Raw genomic sequence first — 16,031 nt, 5'->3', positions numbered from 1 at the left:
AGACAACACAATATCCTGTAAAATGGTTTTTAATTTACTTTTTTTTAACTCTTCTTCCCCTCTGAGATGACTGGTTTAGAAATGGCATCACGCTCCCCCCCCGTTGCTCTCCTGTATGTGGGCTGATATGTCACTATGCAGGCATCTGTTGGCCTCTACGGAAGGGCAGGACGCACAGTACAAACTTTTAGCAATGGGTCCCCCACACTCTTAATCTGACTTCATTCACGCTCAGGGGATCTCAGGGATCTAGACTTGTACCAAAACCTCAAAGACATATAAAGAGACAAAACCAGTTTTAGGAGAACTTGTATAAAGTGGCAGACTGTTAAATTTCCACCGTTCATCACATGGGTTTTCCCCTCTCGTCTCTTTAAAACACTGGGAAGGACGCAGTCTTTTCTCCCCCAGCATGATGACACATTTGACGACAGGCAACAGCAAAACAACAGCCATTTCATAAATTCTTTTAAAGTACAGAATTGCAAAACGTTTTTTTTCCTCTTATTTGATTTCCGGGAACACAACTCAGAGGTGTTATGGCAAATACTGTGCCTTTAAAAAAGGTATCCGGCCCCCCTTGGACATTTGATGTTTTACTTTAGTGGAGGTAATCAGCATTTTAGACACTGAACAGACAAATAAGAAGTTCAGATTTCTTGGGTACAAAATTAACAAAATTCCTGATTGCACAAGTATTCATGTCCTTAAAGACAATAATAATAGAGGCACCTTTGGCAACAGTTACAGTCTTAGGTCTACTTCAACAGGCCTGTAACATCTGGACACTAATTCTTTCACATCCACGTCTAGATTTGGCTTTGTGTTTGGGGTTGTCTTGCTGTTAAATATACATCTATAGCTGCATGTTTTCACCAGGATTCCTCTGTTCTTTGCTGCATCAATTGAACCTTCTACCGCTGCAGAGGAGCCTCCACACAGCATGATGCTGCCACCACCAGGCTTCATGATAGGGTTGGTGTGTTTTGGGGGTTGTGCAGTTTTAGGCTTCTACTAAACACAGAATTTAGAATTCATTCACTTTGACATTATTTTCTGTCGATTGTTGATGAAAAATAAAATCCTAATTACATCCACTGTGATTCAGCGTTGTGAAAACAGTGACGCATCAAAAGGTCCGAGGGGGCAATACTTTTTCTAAGCACTGTAAGAGACATCGTAATCTATAACCATTTAGTACCAAGGAGAGAAGGGGGTGCATCTCAATAGGCTGGAGTAGCTCTGTCTCTTTATCTTCAGTCTCAAGTCATGATTTGAAATTATGTTTTCCCCTAACAAGCTTTTAAAAATATGTTTCTATTCCTTCAGATTCCGTGTGTGTGGAGAAGATATGGAGATAAAGCTACTTCAAACAGGCATGTTGTTATAACTTGTGCTATACAAATGAATTAGACTAGAGTTGGTCATATTGAGATGCAGCCGTGAGGTCAGTGAGACTAGCAAGCGTCTCCTCTCAGACAGGCTGAACTGGACTACCCACAGATAAGAACCGTACAACTGGAGTGAGGGAACTGGATTTTTTTTCTACAAAAAGCCAGGTGATGTAAAAGAAAGGAATAAAATAAAGAAAACTCTGCATTTAATTTAGACCAACAATGAGACTCCCATGTAGCACAAACATATTTACAAGCTCCAAAAAAAATAAAAGTAAAAACACGTCTCTTGATGTCCTAATGCCCCTAACCCCTGCCCACACTTTTTTCTTCTTTACCCCCTTTCCTTTTGATCCAAAATAAAAATTGTACGTGAAAGAGTTATGAAAATATAGGTTATTCCAACATGTTGTGTTGTGGACTGAACTCCTGTCTTCTTCTTTGTCTTCTTCTTCATTCTCCTCCTCTTCTCTATCTCTCTCTCTTCGGTAAGGGTGTTGGGTGTTGCTGTTCTGTCCCGCTGGCCTGTCCCAACCCTAACCCCCTCCCTGACCCCGGGGCGTGGCATTGAGTCACAGGATCACTGGAAGGCTGCTGAGGTCACAGCTCGTCACGGTCCCGGTTGAGGATGGTGTAGCGAGTCTCGCTGGGCGCCAGCTTCAGGAATGAACTTTCTGGAGGGCTGCTGGCCACTTCTCCCGTCTCCTCCTGAGGGGAACATTTAGAACAGACAGTCAAGTTTCACATGATGTAGCAAATAATCAACTTTCAGTGACTGTACTAGTGCGTGCTGACGCTGCTGTCTGACCTGTCCGGGTGTGCTGTCCGTGGGGTCAGGACCATGGTGAAACTCTCGGTGAAGCTTCCCAGAGTGAAGGTCCAACACAAACTGTCTCAGCTTGCCAGGGATACTAAAAAAAAAACACACAGAGAAACACACATTGGATATCATGCTTTTTCCTTTGAGGCTTGTTCATCCAAGTCTTTGTACTAACAAGTTGGATTCAAACAACTCTTAACTGCTCCAACTTGTTATGAATTGATTATTTCAGTTTGTGAGATTTAAGGCAGGCCCATTCACAAAAATGTAGGGCTGCCACCTCTTGGTGGCATGACTTATTTCGAAGAAACTGATGAGCACATCTCTGGTAAACACATTTAAAGTGGCGGTTTTGTGTGATTCTTTTTTGAGAAATTCAGTTTTACAGATCTGTCGATTAAATCAACTAACTGATTAGTCGACAAAATCATATGATTGATGGTCGACTAAGAATTTCTGTGGTTGAGGACAGACCTACAAAAATGTTACCCGAGAGTAAAAAGAAAAATTAACAATGCAGAGCTTCCTTTTCTGCTGTTGGACATTTTAGTAGTATCAGTATTTGTATTAGGGGATCTGAAACTAGTTAGAAAATATTAATAGTACAGCTGTCAACGACTTCATCAGAGCAGCGGCGACAGAAATGAAGTGGGAATGGTCTGACATGGTAAATGAACTGCACTTATATGTGCTTTTGTAAATTTGTGAACAAAGTGTTTTACAATTTAAGTCATGGGCACACTACCCGCATCAGGAGCGCGTGGCGTCTGCGTCGCGTGGTGGCTGCGTGATGCAGGAGTCTGGTGTTCACACTAGACGCGTGTTGGCTGTGTGTCGGCTGCATGTCGGCTGCCTGTCAGCTGTGTTTCTGCTGCTGCTGTCAGCCCTTTCTTTCTGCATAGAGTTTGCCTTTTAATGGCCATTTAACTTCATAATAAATATAATTTATATTTATTTTAGACAGAGAAAGGTTCAGAAACGTGTGGTAATTATTAAATAATAGTAATAATCCACAATTAAAACTCCGTACTGTATTCATTTATGATGCTTTCCAAGTCACTGCTTGTTCCACATCACTGTCCGGCACAATTTTCAGAATAAAAGCCTTGTGTTAACAAATGATGGAATTCTGTGCAAAGAAAACCCGCTTTAGGGCTTTTATTTCGAAATGAAAGCAGGAAGTGTTGATTTAAGCCCCAAACATTATCAATTCTTGGACCTCTCAAAGTGACTGCGTGTTCCACAGCACTGACTGCTCATATTTCAGAATAAAAGCCTTGTGTTAACAAATGAAGGGATTCTGTCTATAGAAAAAACGCCTGAGGGCTTTTATTTTGAAATGAAAGCAGGAAGTGTAGATTTAAAAACAAGTTTACTTAACTTTACTTTTTTTCATCTCCGTAACATATTCTACAGATAGACCTCGAAACTGTAGTAAAGTCTTGCTGGTATGAAGTTAATATACAGTCAATAGATCACCTTCACTGTCTGTGACATATTCTACAGATGTCTAGACATGTAAACTGCAGTAAAGTCTTGCTGGTATGATGTTAATATACAGTCACTAGATCACTTTCACTGTCTGTGACATATTCTACAGATGTCTAGACATGTAAACTGTATTATGTAGCTGATATGATGTCCATATACTGTCAATAGATCACCTTCACTGTCTGTTGCTGCTGGGACACGCAGCCGACACGCGAGCGGCTCGCGTGTAAAATAGGCGAGCCTTCTATTCTACAGATATAGATATAGATATACAGATACAGATATCGGGCCGATACAGACTCAAATAGCTGGATCGGGTATCCAATTCAATTCTATGTTTATATACTTTATACATAATATAATGGAATTTTAATTCAATAGTTTTGACCAATTTGTTGCTGCATTAAAAAAGGTTTACACTTGAATTATAATTCCTGTTAATTTAGAAGATTTTTTACCAAGTTGCTAGTGAACAATATTTTTAATAACAAATAAAAATTCAGTAAATGTATATCTATGTATTTATTTGTTACATTTTGTTTTTTGTTACAAGTTAAGAAAGCAATGTTTAAGTCAAGCCTGATGTTGCCCTACACAAAGAAGAATGATCCCAGGCACTTCCACAGAGCGCGGCACAGCTTATCAATTAAACACTGGTATCGGATCGGTACAGAGTATCGGTTGATACCCAAAGCCCGGGTATCGTATCGGGACTGAAAAAAAAAAATCAGATCATGCATCCCTCCTCCAAATTCATTCAGATTAAGGCATTATTAGGATCCTTTGGTTGTTTTTGTTTTCCTCCCCTTACGAGGAGAGGCAGATGACTCGTACGACAGGGTTAGATCACTCATGAATTTTGTTCACACAAAGAGAAATTTCAGGATACAAGAAAATTGGTGAATGCAACAAATTCTCTTAAATCACTCATACGTGCCTGTTAAAAGCCAGTCTGTCTGAGAAAGGCATTCCTACACACAAAGTTCAGCAATAAAGTTGATACGAGACAAAACAGCTTGTGGCAGCAGCAGAGGACATCGGCCCCTGCGGACGTGTCATGAAGCAGCATTAATCCATATCAACGCTGTCCTGTGAAGTGTGCTTATTAATGACAGGTCATGAGCTGTTGTCATATCACAGGCGGAGCAGGTCCCCAGTCACAGCTAACCCCGTGTGTCAGGGCAGCATGCACACACACAACCACACATATATATATATATAACATACACTGCGCTAATGTAATTACAAGCTGTGTGCCACATGCGGTGGTGATGTGATGTAATTAGGTTGTGGAGGGCTGGTCAGTCCTCAGGGCTTGTGTCTATCTGATCAGACCCTGATTGGAGACTGGGGGAGGCCGAGTTGTGGGGGGCAGAATAAATAAGATTAAATTAGATTAGACTGGATTAGTTTAGCACTTATTGCACGTGCCAAATCATGTCACATTAGCTCCGGTGTCCTGGCCCATTCATAAAGGACAGATTTTAGGAGGTGTGACATTTCTCTGTTGTTGAGTGCACAGTGGATTATGGTGTGTGTGTGTGTGTGTGTGTGTGATTGTGTGTGTGTGTGTGTGTGTGTGTGTAATGAAATTAACTTTATTTAAGGAAATTTCGTTATGAACAATTTCATATACGGCATCAGTTTCAGGCAATAATTGCTCAAAAATGTCCAAAAGAACGCTGAATACATCAGACTGATTTGACATGTGGATGATTCATTTGTTAATTACAGCTGCATTTGTGGTAAGTTTTCATTTATATATTTGGCTATTTCTTTTTGCATGAAACAATCACCATCACTCTTATTTTTAAAAAACATGTTTCTAAATGTTTAAAGGGAGATGCACACATGGTGGAATTGCAAAAGAAATTAAATATGTTGCTACTGTTTGAAATTACCACAATCATTTATCATTTATCATTTATCAGACATTGGTAATATTGTGCATCTTTAAAGGGCAGGTCCATTGTTTTTGTTTTATTTTTGAGGTTTTTATATAATTCTGTGGCTTCCCAGTGGTGTTCCTTGTGTATTCAAATCCAAAAATTCGAATTTTGGTCAGATTTTTAGAATTTTTAGCGTCAAAATGCTATTTTCCCCAAGTCTTTCTAAAAACGTTTTCCCACGTGACCTGACGTAAGTTTCTGCATGATGACGCTGCCACATGTACAGTATATATATACATCCTCATGGTCAGTGTATTAGCATTAGTAAATTACAGTACAGTAACTTAGATTGAGGTCGACATGCTCCCAGTTTGGAGAAGCAGAAAGGAGTACCGACACAAAAACTAAGCAATGCACTGCTGTGTGGAGGCCACGCTAGTTCGGATCCGAAAATCACACAATAGCACAAACTAGCCAATCGATGCAGCTGTAGACCAGCAACTCCCGTGTTCTGTGAGGTAAAATTACTGTTGTCCGGTGGCTTTGAAGAGAGCAATATAATGGCTTCAGTTCCCAGTCGGAAAGGACTGTCTGATGGTAAGGTAAAAATATTCTAAATATAGCATAAACTTAAACTGAAATGATTTTCTTAAAGGCGGCTAAAATACATTTTTCTGCTGCTCCTGTCCAGAGCCACTTTACCTCGTCGTCAGACAGCCCTTTCTGACGGAGAACTGAAGCAGTTTTATCACTCTTTCTAAAGACACCAGACTACATTCACAAAAACTGTAATTTTACCTCATGAAACACAGGAGTATACATACACCGCCTCTTCAAAAAATCCAAACTAACCCTTTCAGTTATTTCCAAATTTAGCACAGCTAACATTGACTCAGCTTGTGCTATTGTTCAGATTATTCATAACCTTGTTAATTAGCTTTGATTAACTTACTTTAGTAACCTTCGTCACTGCTTTTTGGTAACAGCGGAGTAGGCATTTTCCATTTGAAAAATAAAAACGGGAAAAAAACGCAGATTGACACGCCCTTTAAGGACTATATTGCTGCAGACACACTAAATTGAGAAAGTGCAAGGTGGTACTTACTTGAGGTCTTTGAAGTCGGGATAGACATACATGTGTCTGAATGAGTCTATAGCAATGACGGGACAGTCGGCAGGTGTTTTCTGTATATGGAGCAGAGGATGGCGGAACTTCTCGCAGTCGGCGTGCAGGAAGTTTATAGACCCTGAGAGAGGAGGAGACACCGACATCGTGAACACCACTTCTGTACACATTAAGGCTGTTTGGCTCATGAGTAACTCAAATTCACCGCCTCACCTTTCTCGCTGATGAGCTGGCGAGCCACTTCATGCTGGAACTTCTCTAAGCTCTCTGTGTCTTCTCTAACGTGGAACAAGATGAGGAACGGGATTCCTTCTTCAGTCAGCTCCTGGAAAACACAAATACACACACAAAGCGTTGAGGACAGATGGAGTAAGGGCCTTTCCGTGGCTCAGCAGATGGACTACCAACAGACACCATGAATACCCTCCAGGCGGGTTTTTGTGTAAACATCTCTACATATCCAGATTTACATATCAGACCAAAAAGCAATGGATCAAGTTGACAATGCTCTATATGAATATGAAGGTGACAAACCTCTCCATTTTCAAAGGTGATCTCCCTGACCAGAGGCACACACTTGTCCTGGGCCCAAGCGTAGGTCAGGTCGAAGTTGCTGAGTGAGCCGAGGTAGACCATGTCAGGGACGCTCTCCCCCACGGGCTTGTAGATTACATTGTCTCCACTGAAGCGCTCGGGCTCAGATACGGCTCTATAAGAGCGAAGCAGAGAAGAAATGTTTAAGATAGATAGAAGAATTAAAACTGAGCCTAAAATACAGATGGTGTTTTGTCTCACCCAAAGGCCGCCAAGAATGTGCAGTCATCTCGAAGGATGTTGGAAACTTTTTCATATGTGTGGTAGTTATCGGAGTCCTTACTTTCAAAGTAAGCGATGATGTTTCTCTTGCTCCTCTGTTGAATAAGAAAGTTGAGAAAAGAAATGATACCATGATTTTTACAATGACTGTTGAAATTTGCAATGCTTTGTAGACACAGTGTGTGTGTGTTTGTCACTCACATCCAGAGTATTAATCTCCGCCATTGAGTGCATCTCTTTCACAGGGTCGACCTGCTGCTGGCGGATGAAGTCAGCAATGGCCGCCACCGACCTCTGACCCCTGTACTCCCTCTTCATCATCATCCCATTGCGGAACAACTTCAATGTTGGATACTTGGTGATGCGGTACCGCTGGGCTATGTCCGCTACAGAGCGAGCCGGGGGAGAAGTTAAGTAAAGAAGGACGAATCAATTGATGAAGAGGACGAAGCGGAGTAAAAACACATGGGGATGGGGGGGATGAGGAACGGAGCAGTGACAGAGACGGAGGTTAAACCTCAGTCTGAAAACACTGCCTTCAGTCAGCGCTGAGCTCTGATCTCCCACATGAAAGCTGCCCCCTGCCAAGAGTAAATATTCTCTCTGCACACACTGAATGTGTGTGTGTGTGTGTATGGGTGTGTGTGTGCATGTGGCAGGTGTCAATCTCCCAGCGGGGCGTCTCTAAGCCTCCCGTCTTCACAGGAAGCAGCAGTTTTGTCATTAGTCTTCAAACAGTTTGCAGGTCATCAATAATTCTCTTTAATTTGCTTTATCTCAAAAGGCTGAGGCTGGCGGTTTATGTGTCTGTGCTTTGGTGTCCTGGGCATCTATGTGTACATATGTGCACATATGTGCATCAAATATAGTAAGAGTGTGTGTGAGTGTGTGTGTGTGTGTGTGCCTTTTTTTTGTTTTATATATAATAAAATGACAGTGTGTTAAAGCAGTTTAGGGCATTAGATCACCATAAACAACAACCATCCCATATATTAATACTAATTCTAATAATAAAGATTAATCATTTAAGTAAGTAAAAAAATTTTAAAAATTCAGTTTCAGCTTCAAAATTACTAACAATAGTTTACTTGTCTTTGTTTCACATTGTTATGACATAAATACTAGTAGTTGAATAATAAAAAAAATAATAGCTGTTGATCAAATGAATAAATGGTATGGCTCTGGTAACTTGTGATGGGCATTTCTCATAATTTTTTTATGTAATAGGTTAAAAAAAAAGACCAGTAAAGACCAATAAGTGATATTAAGTTGAATTGTTAGTTGTACTTTTGTTATAAAGAACACTAAACTCTAATAAAAAGGTCTGTAATACTCACAATGTTGGTCACAGTCGACTCGGGCAAACACCACCTGCTTGGTTTCAGGGAACTCCTCCCTCACTAAGTTAGATGCCTCCTCAAAAATTGGATGGAGCATCTGACTGAACCTGCACCTGTAAAAAGGAGGGCAGGGGAAGTGGTGTGAGGCCAAAGCGATTTCCATATTTTCTAAGCAAGTTAAATAGATTTTTAGATCCATTTAACTAAATGTTGCTGTGTTTGAGAATGTTGACAAATGATTTTTGCCTATAACAGTTCCATTATCCATCCATTAATTAGACTTAGAATGAGATTAACACAGACACGTGATGTAAAAATCAACAAAATCTCTACTGTGGATGACAGCAATCTAATTATGCTTATTGCACCATGTGGCAGTTGTAGGAAACATCAGCGTCATGAACAAAACAACATTTAAACATTCTTGACACAATATACAGAGGTCCAATGACGTGTGGGAGAGAAACAACACACTTACCAGTCTGCATAAAAATTGACTATTGCCACCCCAGCATTATCTGCAAGGAAACACACACACAAACAGGAAATAAATATATAAGCCTCTATACATACAAATACACTCATGAATGTATATTTTTTTCTAGTAAAATCATTTTTTTTTTAAATTGTAATAAAAAACTGTAATTAGGCTAATCAGTCTTAAACCCCTCAGCTTTCTGTCACTGACGAAAAAACACAAAGAAAGCACTTACAGAGCACATAAATGTATGACCAGTGACTCATGGCCACACTCTATGTATTTATCTATCATACCACCCACTGGTGAAATGACATTAAATGTTTATTTGGTGAAAGGTAAGCCAAGGGCCAATGACTATCAAGTAGGTCAGACTTACAACAATGAGGCAAACAGCGTGGCGGCGTGGGGACAAATCTGACAAGGCAGCAATGGGTGTGGCCAATTTGCATACGTGTTGGAAGGAATCCAGTGGGGAAAAACTTATAATGGTGCTATCCCATGGATGTAAAAGGAGAACTGGATACAGCGTTGGAGTCGAGCGCCCATTCATTCCCATGAGAGTTGCTCATAGGCGCATGAAGCCAAAATGGCTCCACTACCGAGTGATAAAGTACCCGAATCTTCCAGCGATTTTCTGCATCCACTGGGCCCATAGAGCAAGCGCAGTAGCGTTTCCTTTAAAACCGCCTCCCAGCCCTCGGACTGGGTCTCATTCACATGAACGGAGAAAGGGAAATAACTCTGGATTTGGCTATTAGAGCATTTTACAACTTTTAGGACCAAATGATTTAAATAAGGGCTATTCAAGTGTTCGTACTGGGAAGATAATTTACCTCAAAATAAATTGTATCCGCTGATTTACAGACATCTCTTTCCCAATGTAAGTATTTTGGGCCCAATGGCATCACATGACTGACCCAGAAGTTATAATTCCACCGTTTGGCGATTACAAAAATTTGCTTCTTAGCCCGGGGCTCTTCCTGGGGGCTTGTCTTATCTCCCCCAACAACTAATTGCGTAATGGGCCATGTTCCTCCCTGGCCACCAAATCACATGATTTTTGTAATATGCTGCTAACTAACAGTGAGAGAAATACAAACAGTCTGACAAAGTGGACTGAAAACATAACGTCCTTATTGGACGTAACAAAGATAGAAAAAATAATATACATCTCTAAACCTCTTCTACTCATGCGGACACCGGCGTCCTTGACCAACTTTACGGTCTTTCAGAGGTTGTAGCAGGCTACCAACCATGTCAAGCTTGCTTGTCGGAAAGGAGGCTAATAAAGCTCCCCAGCTAAATGTTGGCGAGGAAAAACTGGCATAGCCATATTCACAGGAGTCCCTTAAACTCTCACCTCAAGATATATGAATGAAAATGGGTTCTATGAGTACCCACGTGTCTCCCTTTCAGCTTTTACAGACATGCCCACTTTATGATAATCACATGCAGTTTCTTTTTGCATGTAGTATAAATGTATTATTTCCGCCTATTCTAAAAATAATTTCTGCATACTGGGGTCCCTAAACAGTCTTGAGTTGCATAAATTGTGTATCATTGTAAAGCTGAGAATCTTGTGGATCCAATGAGCCCAACTGTATTCACGTGTGATGTTAGTCCCCATAGTAGCCATTTCATTGTAGTGAGACCATTTTTTAAAATTTGACCTTGCTGTATAAAATGACCTGTGGTGACCTCTATGATAATCACAGCCTCATGAAACTTTACAACCACAAACTAGAGACCTAGAGCATTCAGAGGATGGATGGCTTTCCTAGGTAGAATGGAAATAAGGGGGTCTCTGGGCAGTTTCCAGAACAGAAGTGCTCGCCATCCGATGCCAAAAGATGCAATTCTTCAAATCGCCAAATGTCAAAAGTATTTGATACCAAATCACAGCATGGCTTTTTCTATGGGGTTCCTCAAGGTCTTGGTGTTTTAATGTTGTATTTTGGAGGGAATATTTGATCATTTTTATCAATTCCTGAGTGGTTAAAATTTTTTTAAATTTAACACCAAATCTGTGTAACAAATGGTATCAACCCAACAATGTCTGCAACAACTTATAAGACATAATAGAGCATGAGAATGGACATCATATACTTCTATCATAATGTTCTAAACCCTCATACACTCCAAACTTTCAACATTTAAATAGGTGCACAAACAAAATGTTATATTTATTACAGATTTATGACTAGGATAATTGACACACAGTGCTCTCAAATTAATCTTCAGGTTCCCAGCTTTCAAATGATGTACACCCCTTCTATGTGACATCTACTGCTGACCTGCTATTTCCCCCTAAAGATCCCCTGTCCCAACTAAAAAAAGACAAAAATGGATCTATGGTAAAAGGGGTAGAGTAGAAGAGGTTGAGTTAAGTGAGGAAAAAATACTAAGATCTGAATGAGTATTAACTAAATAGTTTTTGGGGAAATATGCTTATATGCTTCCTTACCAAGAACTAGGCTAGATGAGGAAGCAATACAAGGAAATAAGCAGTTTCCCTTCCGTTTCAAGTCTTTATGCCAAAACTGAATAAACAAACATGGCAGATGTATTGATCTTCTCATCCAACTCTCAGCAAGAAAGTGAATAAGTGTGTTTCCAAAAATGCAAAACTATTCCTTTAAGACACTTTTGAAGAGTTACGTATGATGCCTTACTTAGGACGTCATCAATGTTGCCTGAATCCAGACTGGTGATTTCTGCTTGGCCAGGAGTAGAGAGGCCCATCACCTACAGGCACACAGAGAAGAGATAGATGATCAGCAATTAAAACATAAAAACACAGGCATGCTGGTTAAGACAACTATGTGGGGGAGGAGAGAAAAGATTCTGAAGACACTTGACTAAGAAACCAGAGGGGGAATTCAGGACTAAAATGACTCAAGAGTGAGTGAACCAACAGCCAGTCAGCATACTGGTAACCAGCATATCTAGACTGACTCTACTGAAAACCAGCTCTCACAATGTGGACCATAGTGCTAAACTCATGCCTTAGCACACATAACACGCCATGGTATTGCTTAGGGTTAGGGTTAGCAACTTTCTCCAACTCCTACTGTGGGATCCTACATGTGTCCCAGGAAAGCTGAGAGGTATAATTTTTCCAGTGCTTTGTTCTCAGTCAGTCCTGGTGCTGGGCTAAATATACAATAATCCATTTCCTGCATAACCTGTTTTTTTTAAAAATTGTAACAGTGGACAGTTTTTTCCCTCAATACTTCATGTTTGTCCAGAATCTGTTGAAGGATATACATACCTCTATCCTTTAATAAAGTATCCAAACACAGTATTTTTTAACTTTGACATGTCACTAAAAAAGTGTGACAAAACATGGAACAGTGGAGGAGCATCCATTTCTTACAGTGTGTTGAGCCCCCATATCTCCAAAGGTGGCCAAACTACATTAATGGTCATCTTTAAATGAATCATTAGCACTGATTATGGGCTCCACCTAAATCATTCAACTCATCACCAAATAGAGTGAGCCACCGCCTAATGCTTAATTGAGGCTCCATGTATTTGCACTCTCACTCTTTCAGTTAGTCTTTACTCAAATAATGATGCCATTACACAATAATACTGCACACTTTTATACAAACATCCTGTTTTTGTCATTTCCTCTGACAACTTTTCAGTTAGAGAACATGAGCTAGAACTATGGTCCGTCAAATTCTAATATTTTGTGTTAAGAAATTAATCTTGCAGCCATCCATTTTGTCTTTCATGTATCTCCCTCTCTGGATCACTCAAAAAAAGATTAAGGCTGTAATTATGATGCACCAGCTGGGGGTTTCTGAATTCCAGCTCTGATGTCAACGCTGTAGAAAAGAATCTGTATGAAAGAGATCGGCACAGAGAAATTTAAGAGTTAAAATTACATTCACCAAAAGGGTGAAATGGCCGGAAAGAACACCAATATTATTGGCTGACTGCCAATTGAAAAAACAGAGACGCAAATAAAAAGGCAACTGTAGCATGAATGAAATCTTCTATTAACAGGCCTATGTTTAACAATGTGGACGTCATGACAGAAGTCCAAAAAAGACTGCATTTTTCAAAATGTTCACTATCTAACATCAGCCACTGTAGTCAACACTTACATATCATTACAATGCTTTAAAAGTATGCCTGCACTCTCTTTATCTACTGTGTGATCTGTGCTGACTCAAGATCCTCTTCAAACAGGATATACGACGGTCATCCTCCTCGAGTGTTACAAACACAAATTTTCAAACAGTGAAATAGCCAGAGCTCACACTGCTTTATGCTTTATTGGATAACCTAAATATGAAACTGAACTTTTACTCACACACAAACCAAAACGAAAAATGTTCCTGATGTAAAATTGTTTAAGCATTTCCTGATGTACCAGTGACTGTTTAATAATGTATGTATGTATGAAAAATAACTTCACAGATTAATCAATAATCAAAACAGTTGCTAATATTTCTGTCGACCACCTACATAATCATTCAATTGACTAATCATTTCAGCTATATAGAAAATATTTCCTGATTCCCTTTGAAGCTGCTACGCTGCTCAACTGTGGAACAAACTTCCAAATGAGATCAAAGATGCACCAACAATGGCCACTTTCAAATCTAGTCTCAAGGCCAAACTGTTCTCAGACGCTTTTCTTAATTGATCAAATGCTGCACTTTATTGTCTTTTGATTGTTTTTGTTATCCTTCTAATTTTTTTCTTTTAACTTATACTTTTATATTCTTTTATTCGTTTTTATCTTATGCACTTTGTGCTCCTTTATCTTGCTTTTATATATGTAAAGGACTTTGAATTGCCTTTGTGTATGAAATGTGCTATATAAATAAACCTGCTTTGCCTTGCCTTTGAAAGTTTAACAGAATCAACATTGTACAAAAACAGTCACTGTGCCCTTTTTACCATATAGGATGACACAGCTGCGTACTGATAAGAAATGACACATTACAGTGGTTAAACCGATGAAGAAATGTCTCCTCAACTCGGGAGAGAAGTTAAGTTTTCATCTCAGGCCCTAAGCTAAACTCTCACAGCAGCAGCAGCGCTGTGTGTCTAGTTCCGGGTTGTCAGCCAATCAGAATGAGCCACAACAGAGGAATTCACCAACCGGCGAGCACCAATTCACAGACACATACAGACAGATACACGAAGAGTCAATAAATACACTGTGTGCATCCGTATAATAACAAGTATTAAGCCTGATGAAACACAGCAGACACACCCATTCAATAAACAAACTTAAACTAACCATGCTTGGCAAATTAGCTACTATCTCCCTGCCTGCTGTCACTATGTGGTAACAGCTAATGCTAATGCTTTATTCCTCCTCAACTACCAAGAAGTCCAACTCTAGCTCATTTATTAAGTTTGGAATATACAGTCTGTTGTGCAAAAAAAACATATCGATTATATAAGAAGGATTGTGGCTTGTTGCAACACTACAGCTAAGGCTAAGTTGACATTGCAGCTGGATAACTTAAGATACGATACAACTTTATATTGTCTCTTTACACTGAAATTCATTTTGCATCCATAGGCAGCTCAGTTTGAGGAAAAAGTACACATATAAAATAGACATACTGTTACCATAGACAGATAGACAGACAGTCAAGTAAGAGCCATCAGACAAAAAACACACACATTATTCATACATAACCCATTATCCTCTGGATTTACATGTCTTTAGCAGCACATTAATTAGTATTGTTTAGCAACAAGATGGACTGATGGACTAAAAGCCTGATCTTTAGCCTGATGATGTTAAATGTAGGAACTCTGAATCACCTCTTTGGAGGGCAGAAGATTATATTCCCCATTTAATTAGTTATAGGAGTCGTTTGGTGAAACACACACATTATTCATACATAATCCATTATAAAAAATGACCATCTGTCCTCTTCATTTACATCTCTTTAGCAGCACATTCATTATTATTTAGCAACAAGATGGACTGATGGACTAAAAGCCTGATCTTTAGCCTGATGTGGTTAAATGTAGGGACTCTGAATCGCCTCTTGGAGGGCAGAAGTTGATATTCATCCATTGTATTAGTTATGGGAGTCGTTTGGTGAAACCCAGTCAAAAGGGCATCTACAATGAAACCTGATAAATACCTGCACAGGTGAGCTAGCTCCCTAAATCACCTTTCAGACACTTTAAAAGCCACGTTATCATCAGGGTTAGCTAGCAGCTAAGGCTACCTAACGTTACTCAGCTAGCTCAACGTTAGCTTGTAGCTTATAAAAGCAGTGTATGTTATAAGGCTGAGAGATGTGAGCTTACCAGCAGTACAACCGTGACGAAGCGGATATCGAGAGAGGGAGATATTGCTAAGAGTTTCATTGTACAGTAGAGTTATTAGAGGTGGTGGAGGTGGTGGAGGTGAGTCTTGTGTCTCGACGCCGCTTCTCTTCTTATCGTACTAGTGCTGCAGGAGGAAACCGACGGCGGAGCCAATCTCACGGTGACCACGGAAACCGCCAGTTGACACTTCCTGGTGTTTTGTCGTTAGGCTTTGTGGGTAGTGTAGTTTTAAAAAAAGAAAAATTGCCAAACGGCTGACTTGGTTGCTAGGGAAAACTCCAATCATGGGAAACAGTATAACGGGAGTTGTAGTGTTTTGTCAACCCAGACGGTGGTGATTTAATGGGAGTACTTTG

At 39.9% G+C, this 16,031-nt stretch overlaps 1 protein-coding gene across 1 annotated transcript; it reads right to left on the bottom strand.

Moving 5' to 3' along the window:
• Window positions 1-13: 13 nt before the first annotated feature.
• On the bottom strand, window positions 14-15,843 carry erp44 (endoplasmic reticulum protein 44). Its single transcript, XM_074653752.1, has 11 exons — window positions 15,655-15,843; window positions 12,030-12,102; window positions 9,355-9,394; window positions 8,874-8,989; window positions 7,738-7,922; window positions 7,516-7,631; window positions 7,255-7,429; window positions 6,934-7,045; window positions 6,700-6,841; window positions 2,203-2,305; window positions 14-2,102 (listed from the first exon to the last, which is right to left on the bottom strand). Exons 1-11 carry the CDS (start codon window positions 15,712-15,714, stop codon window positions 1,995-1,997), a joined length of 1,230 nt encoding a protein of 409 aa, XP_074509853.1. The 5' UTR covers window positions 15,715-15,843; the 3' UTR covers window positions 14-1,994.
• Window positions 15,844-16,031: the final 188 nt, after the last annotated feature.

This window comes from Sebastes fasciatus, chromosome 12 (assembly GCF_043250625.1).
Source record: "Sebastes fasciatus isolate fSebFas1 chromosome 12, fSebFas1.pri, whole genome shotgun sequence".
Classification (NCBI taxonomy): Eukaryota; Metazoa; Chordata; class Actinopteri; order Perciformes; family Sebastidae; genus Sebastes; species Sebastes fasciatus.
The sequence above is the reverse complement of the archived record's forward strand: the minus strand, read 5'-3'. Positions and strand labels throughout refer to the sequence as shown.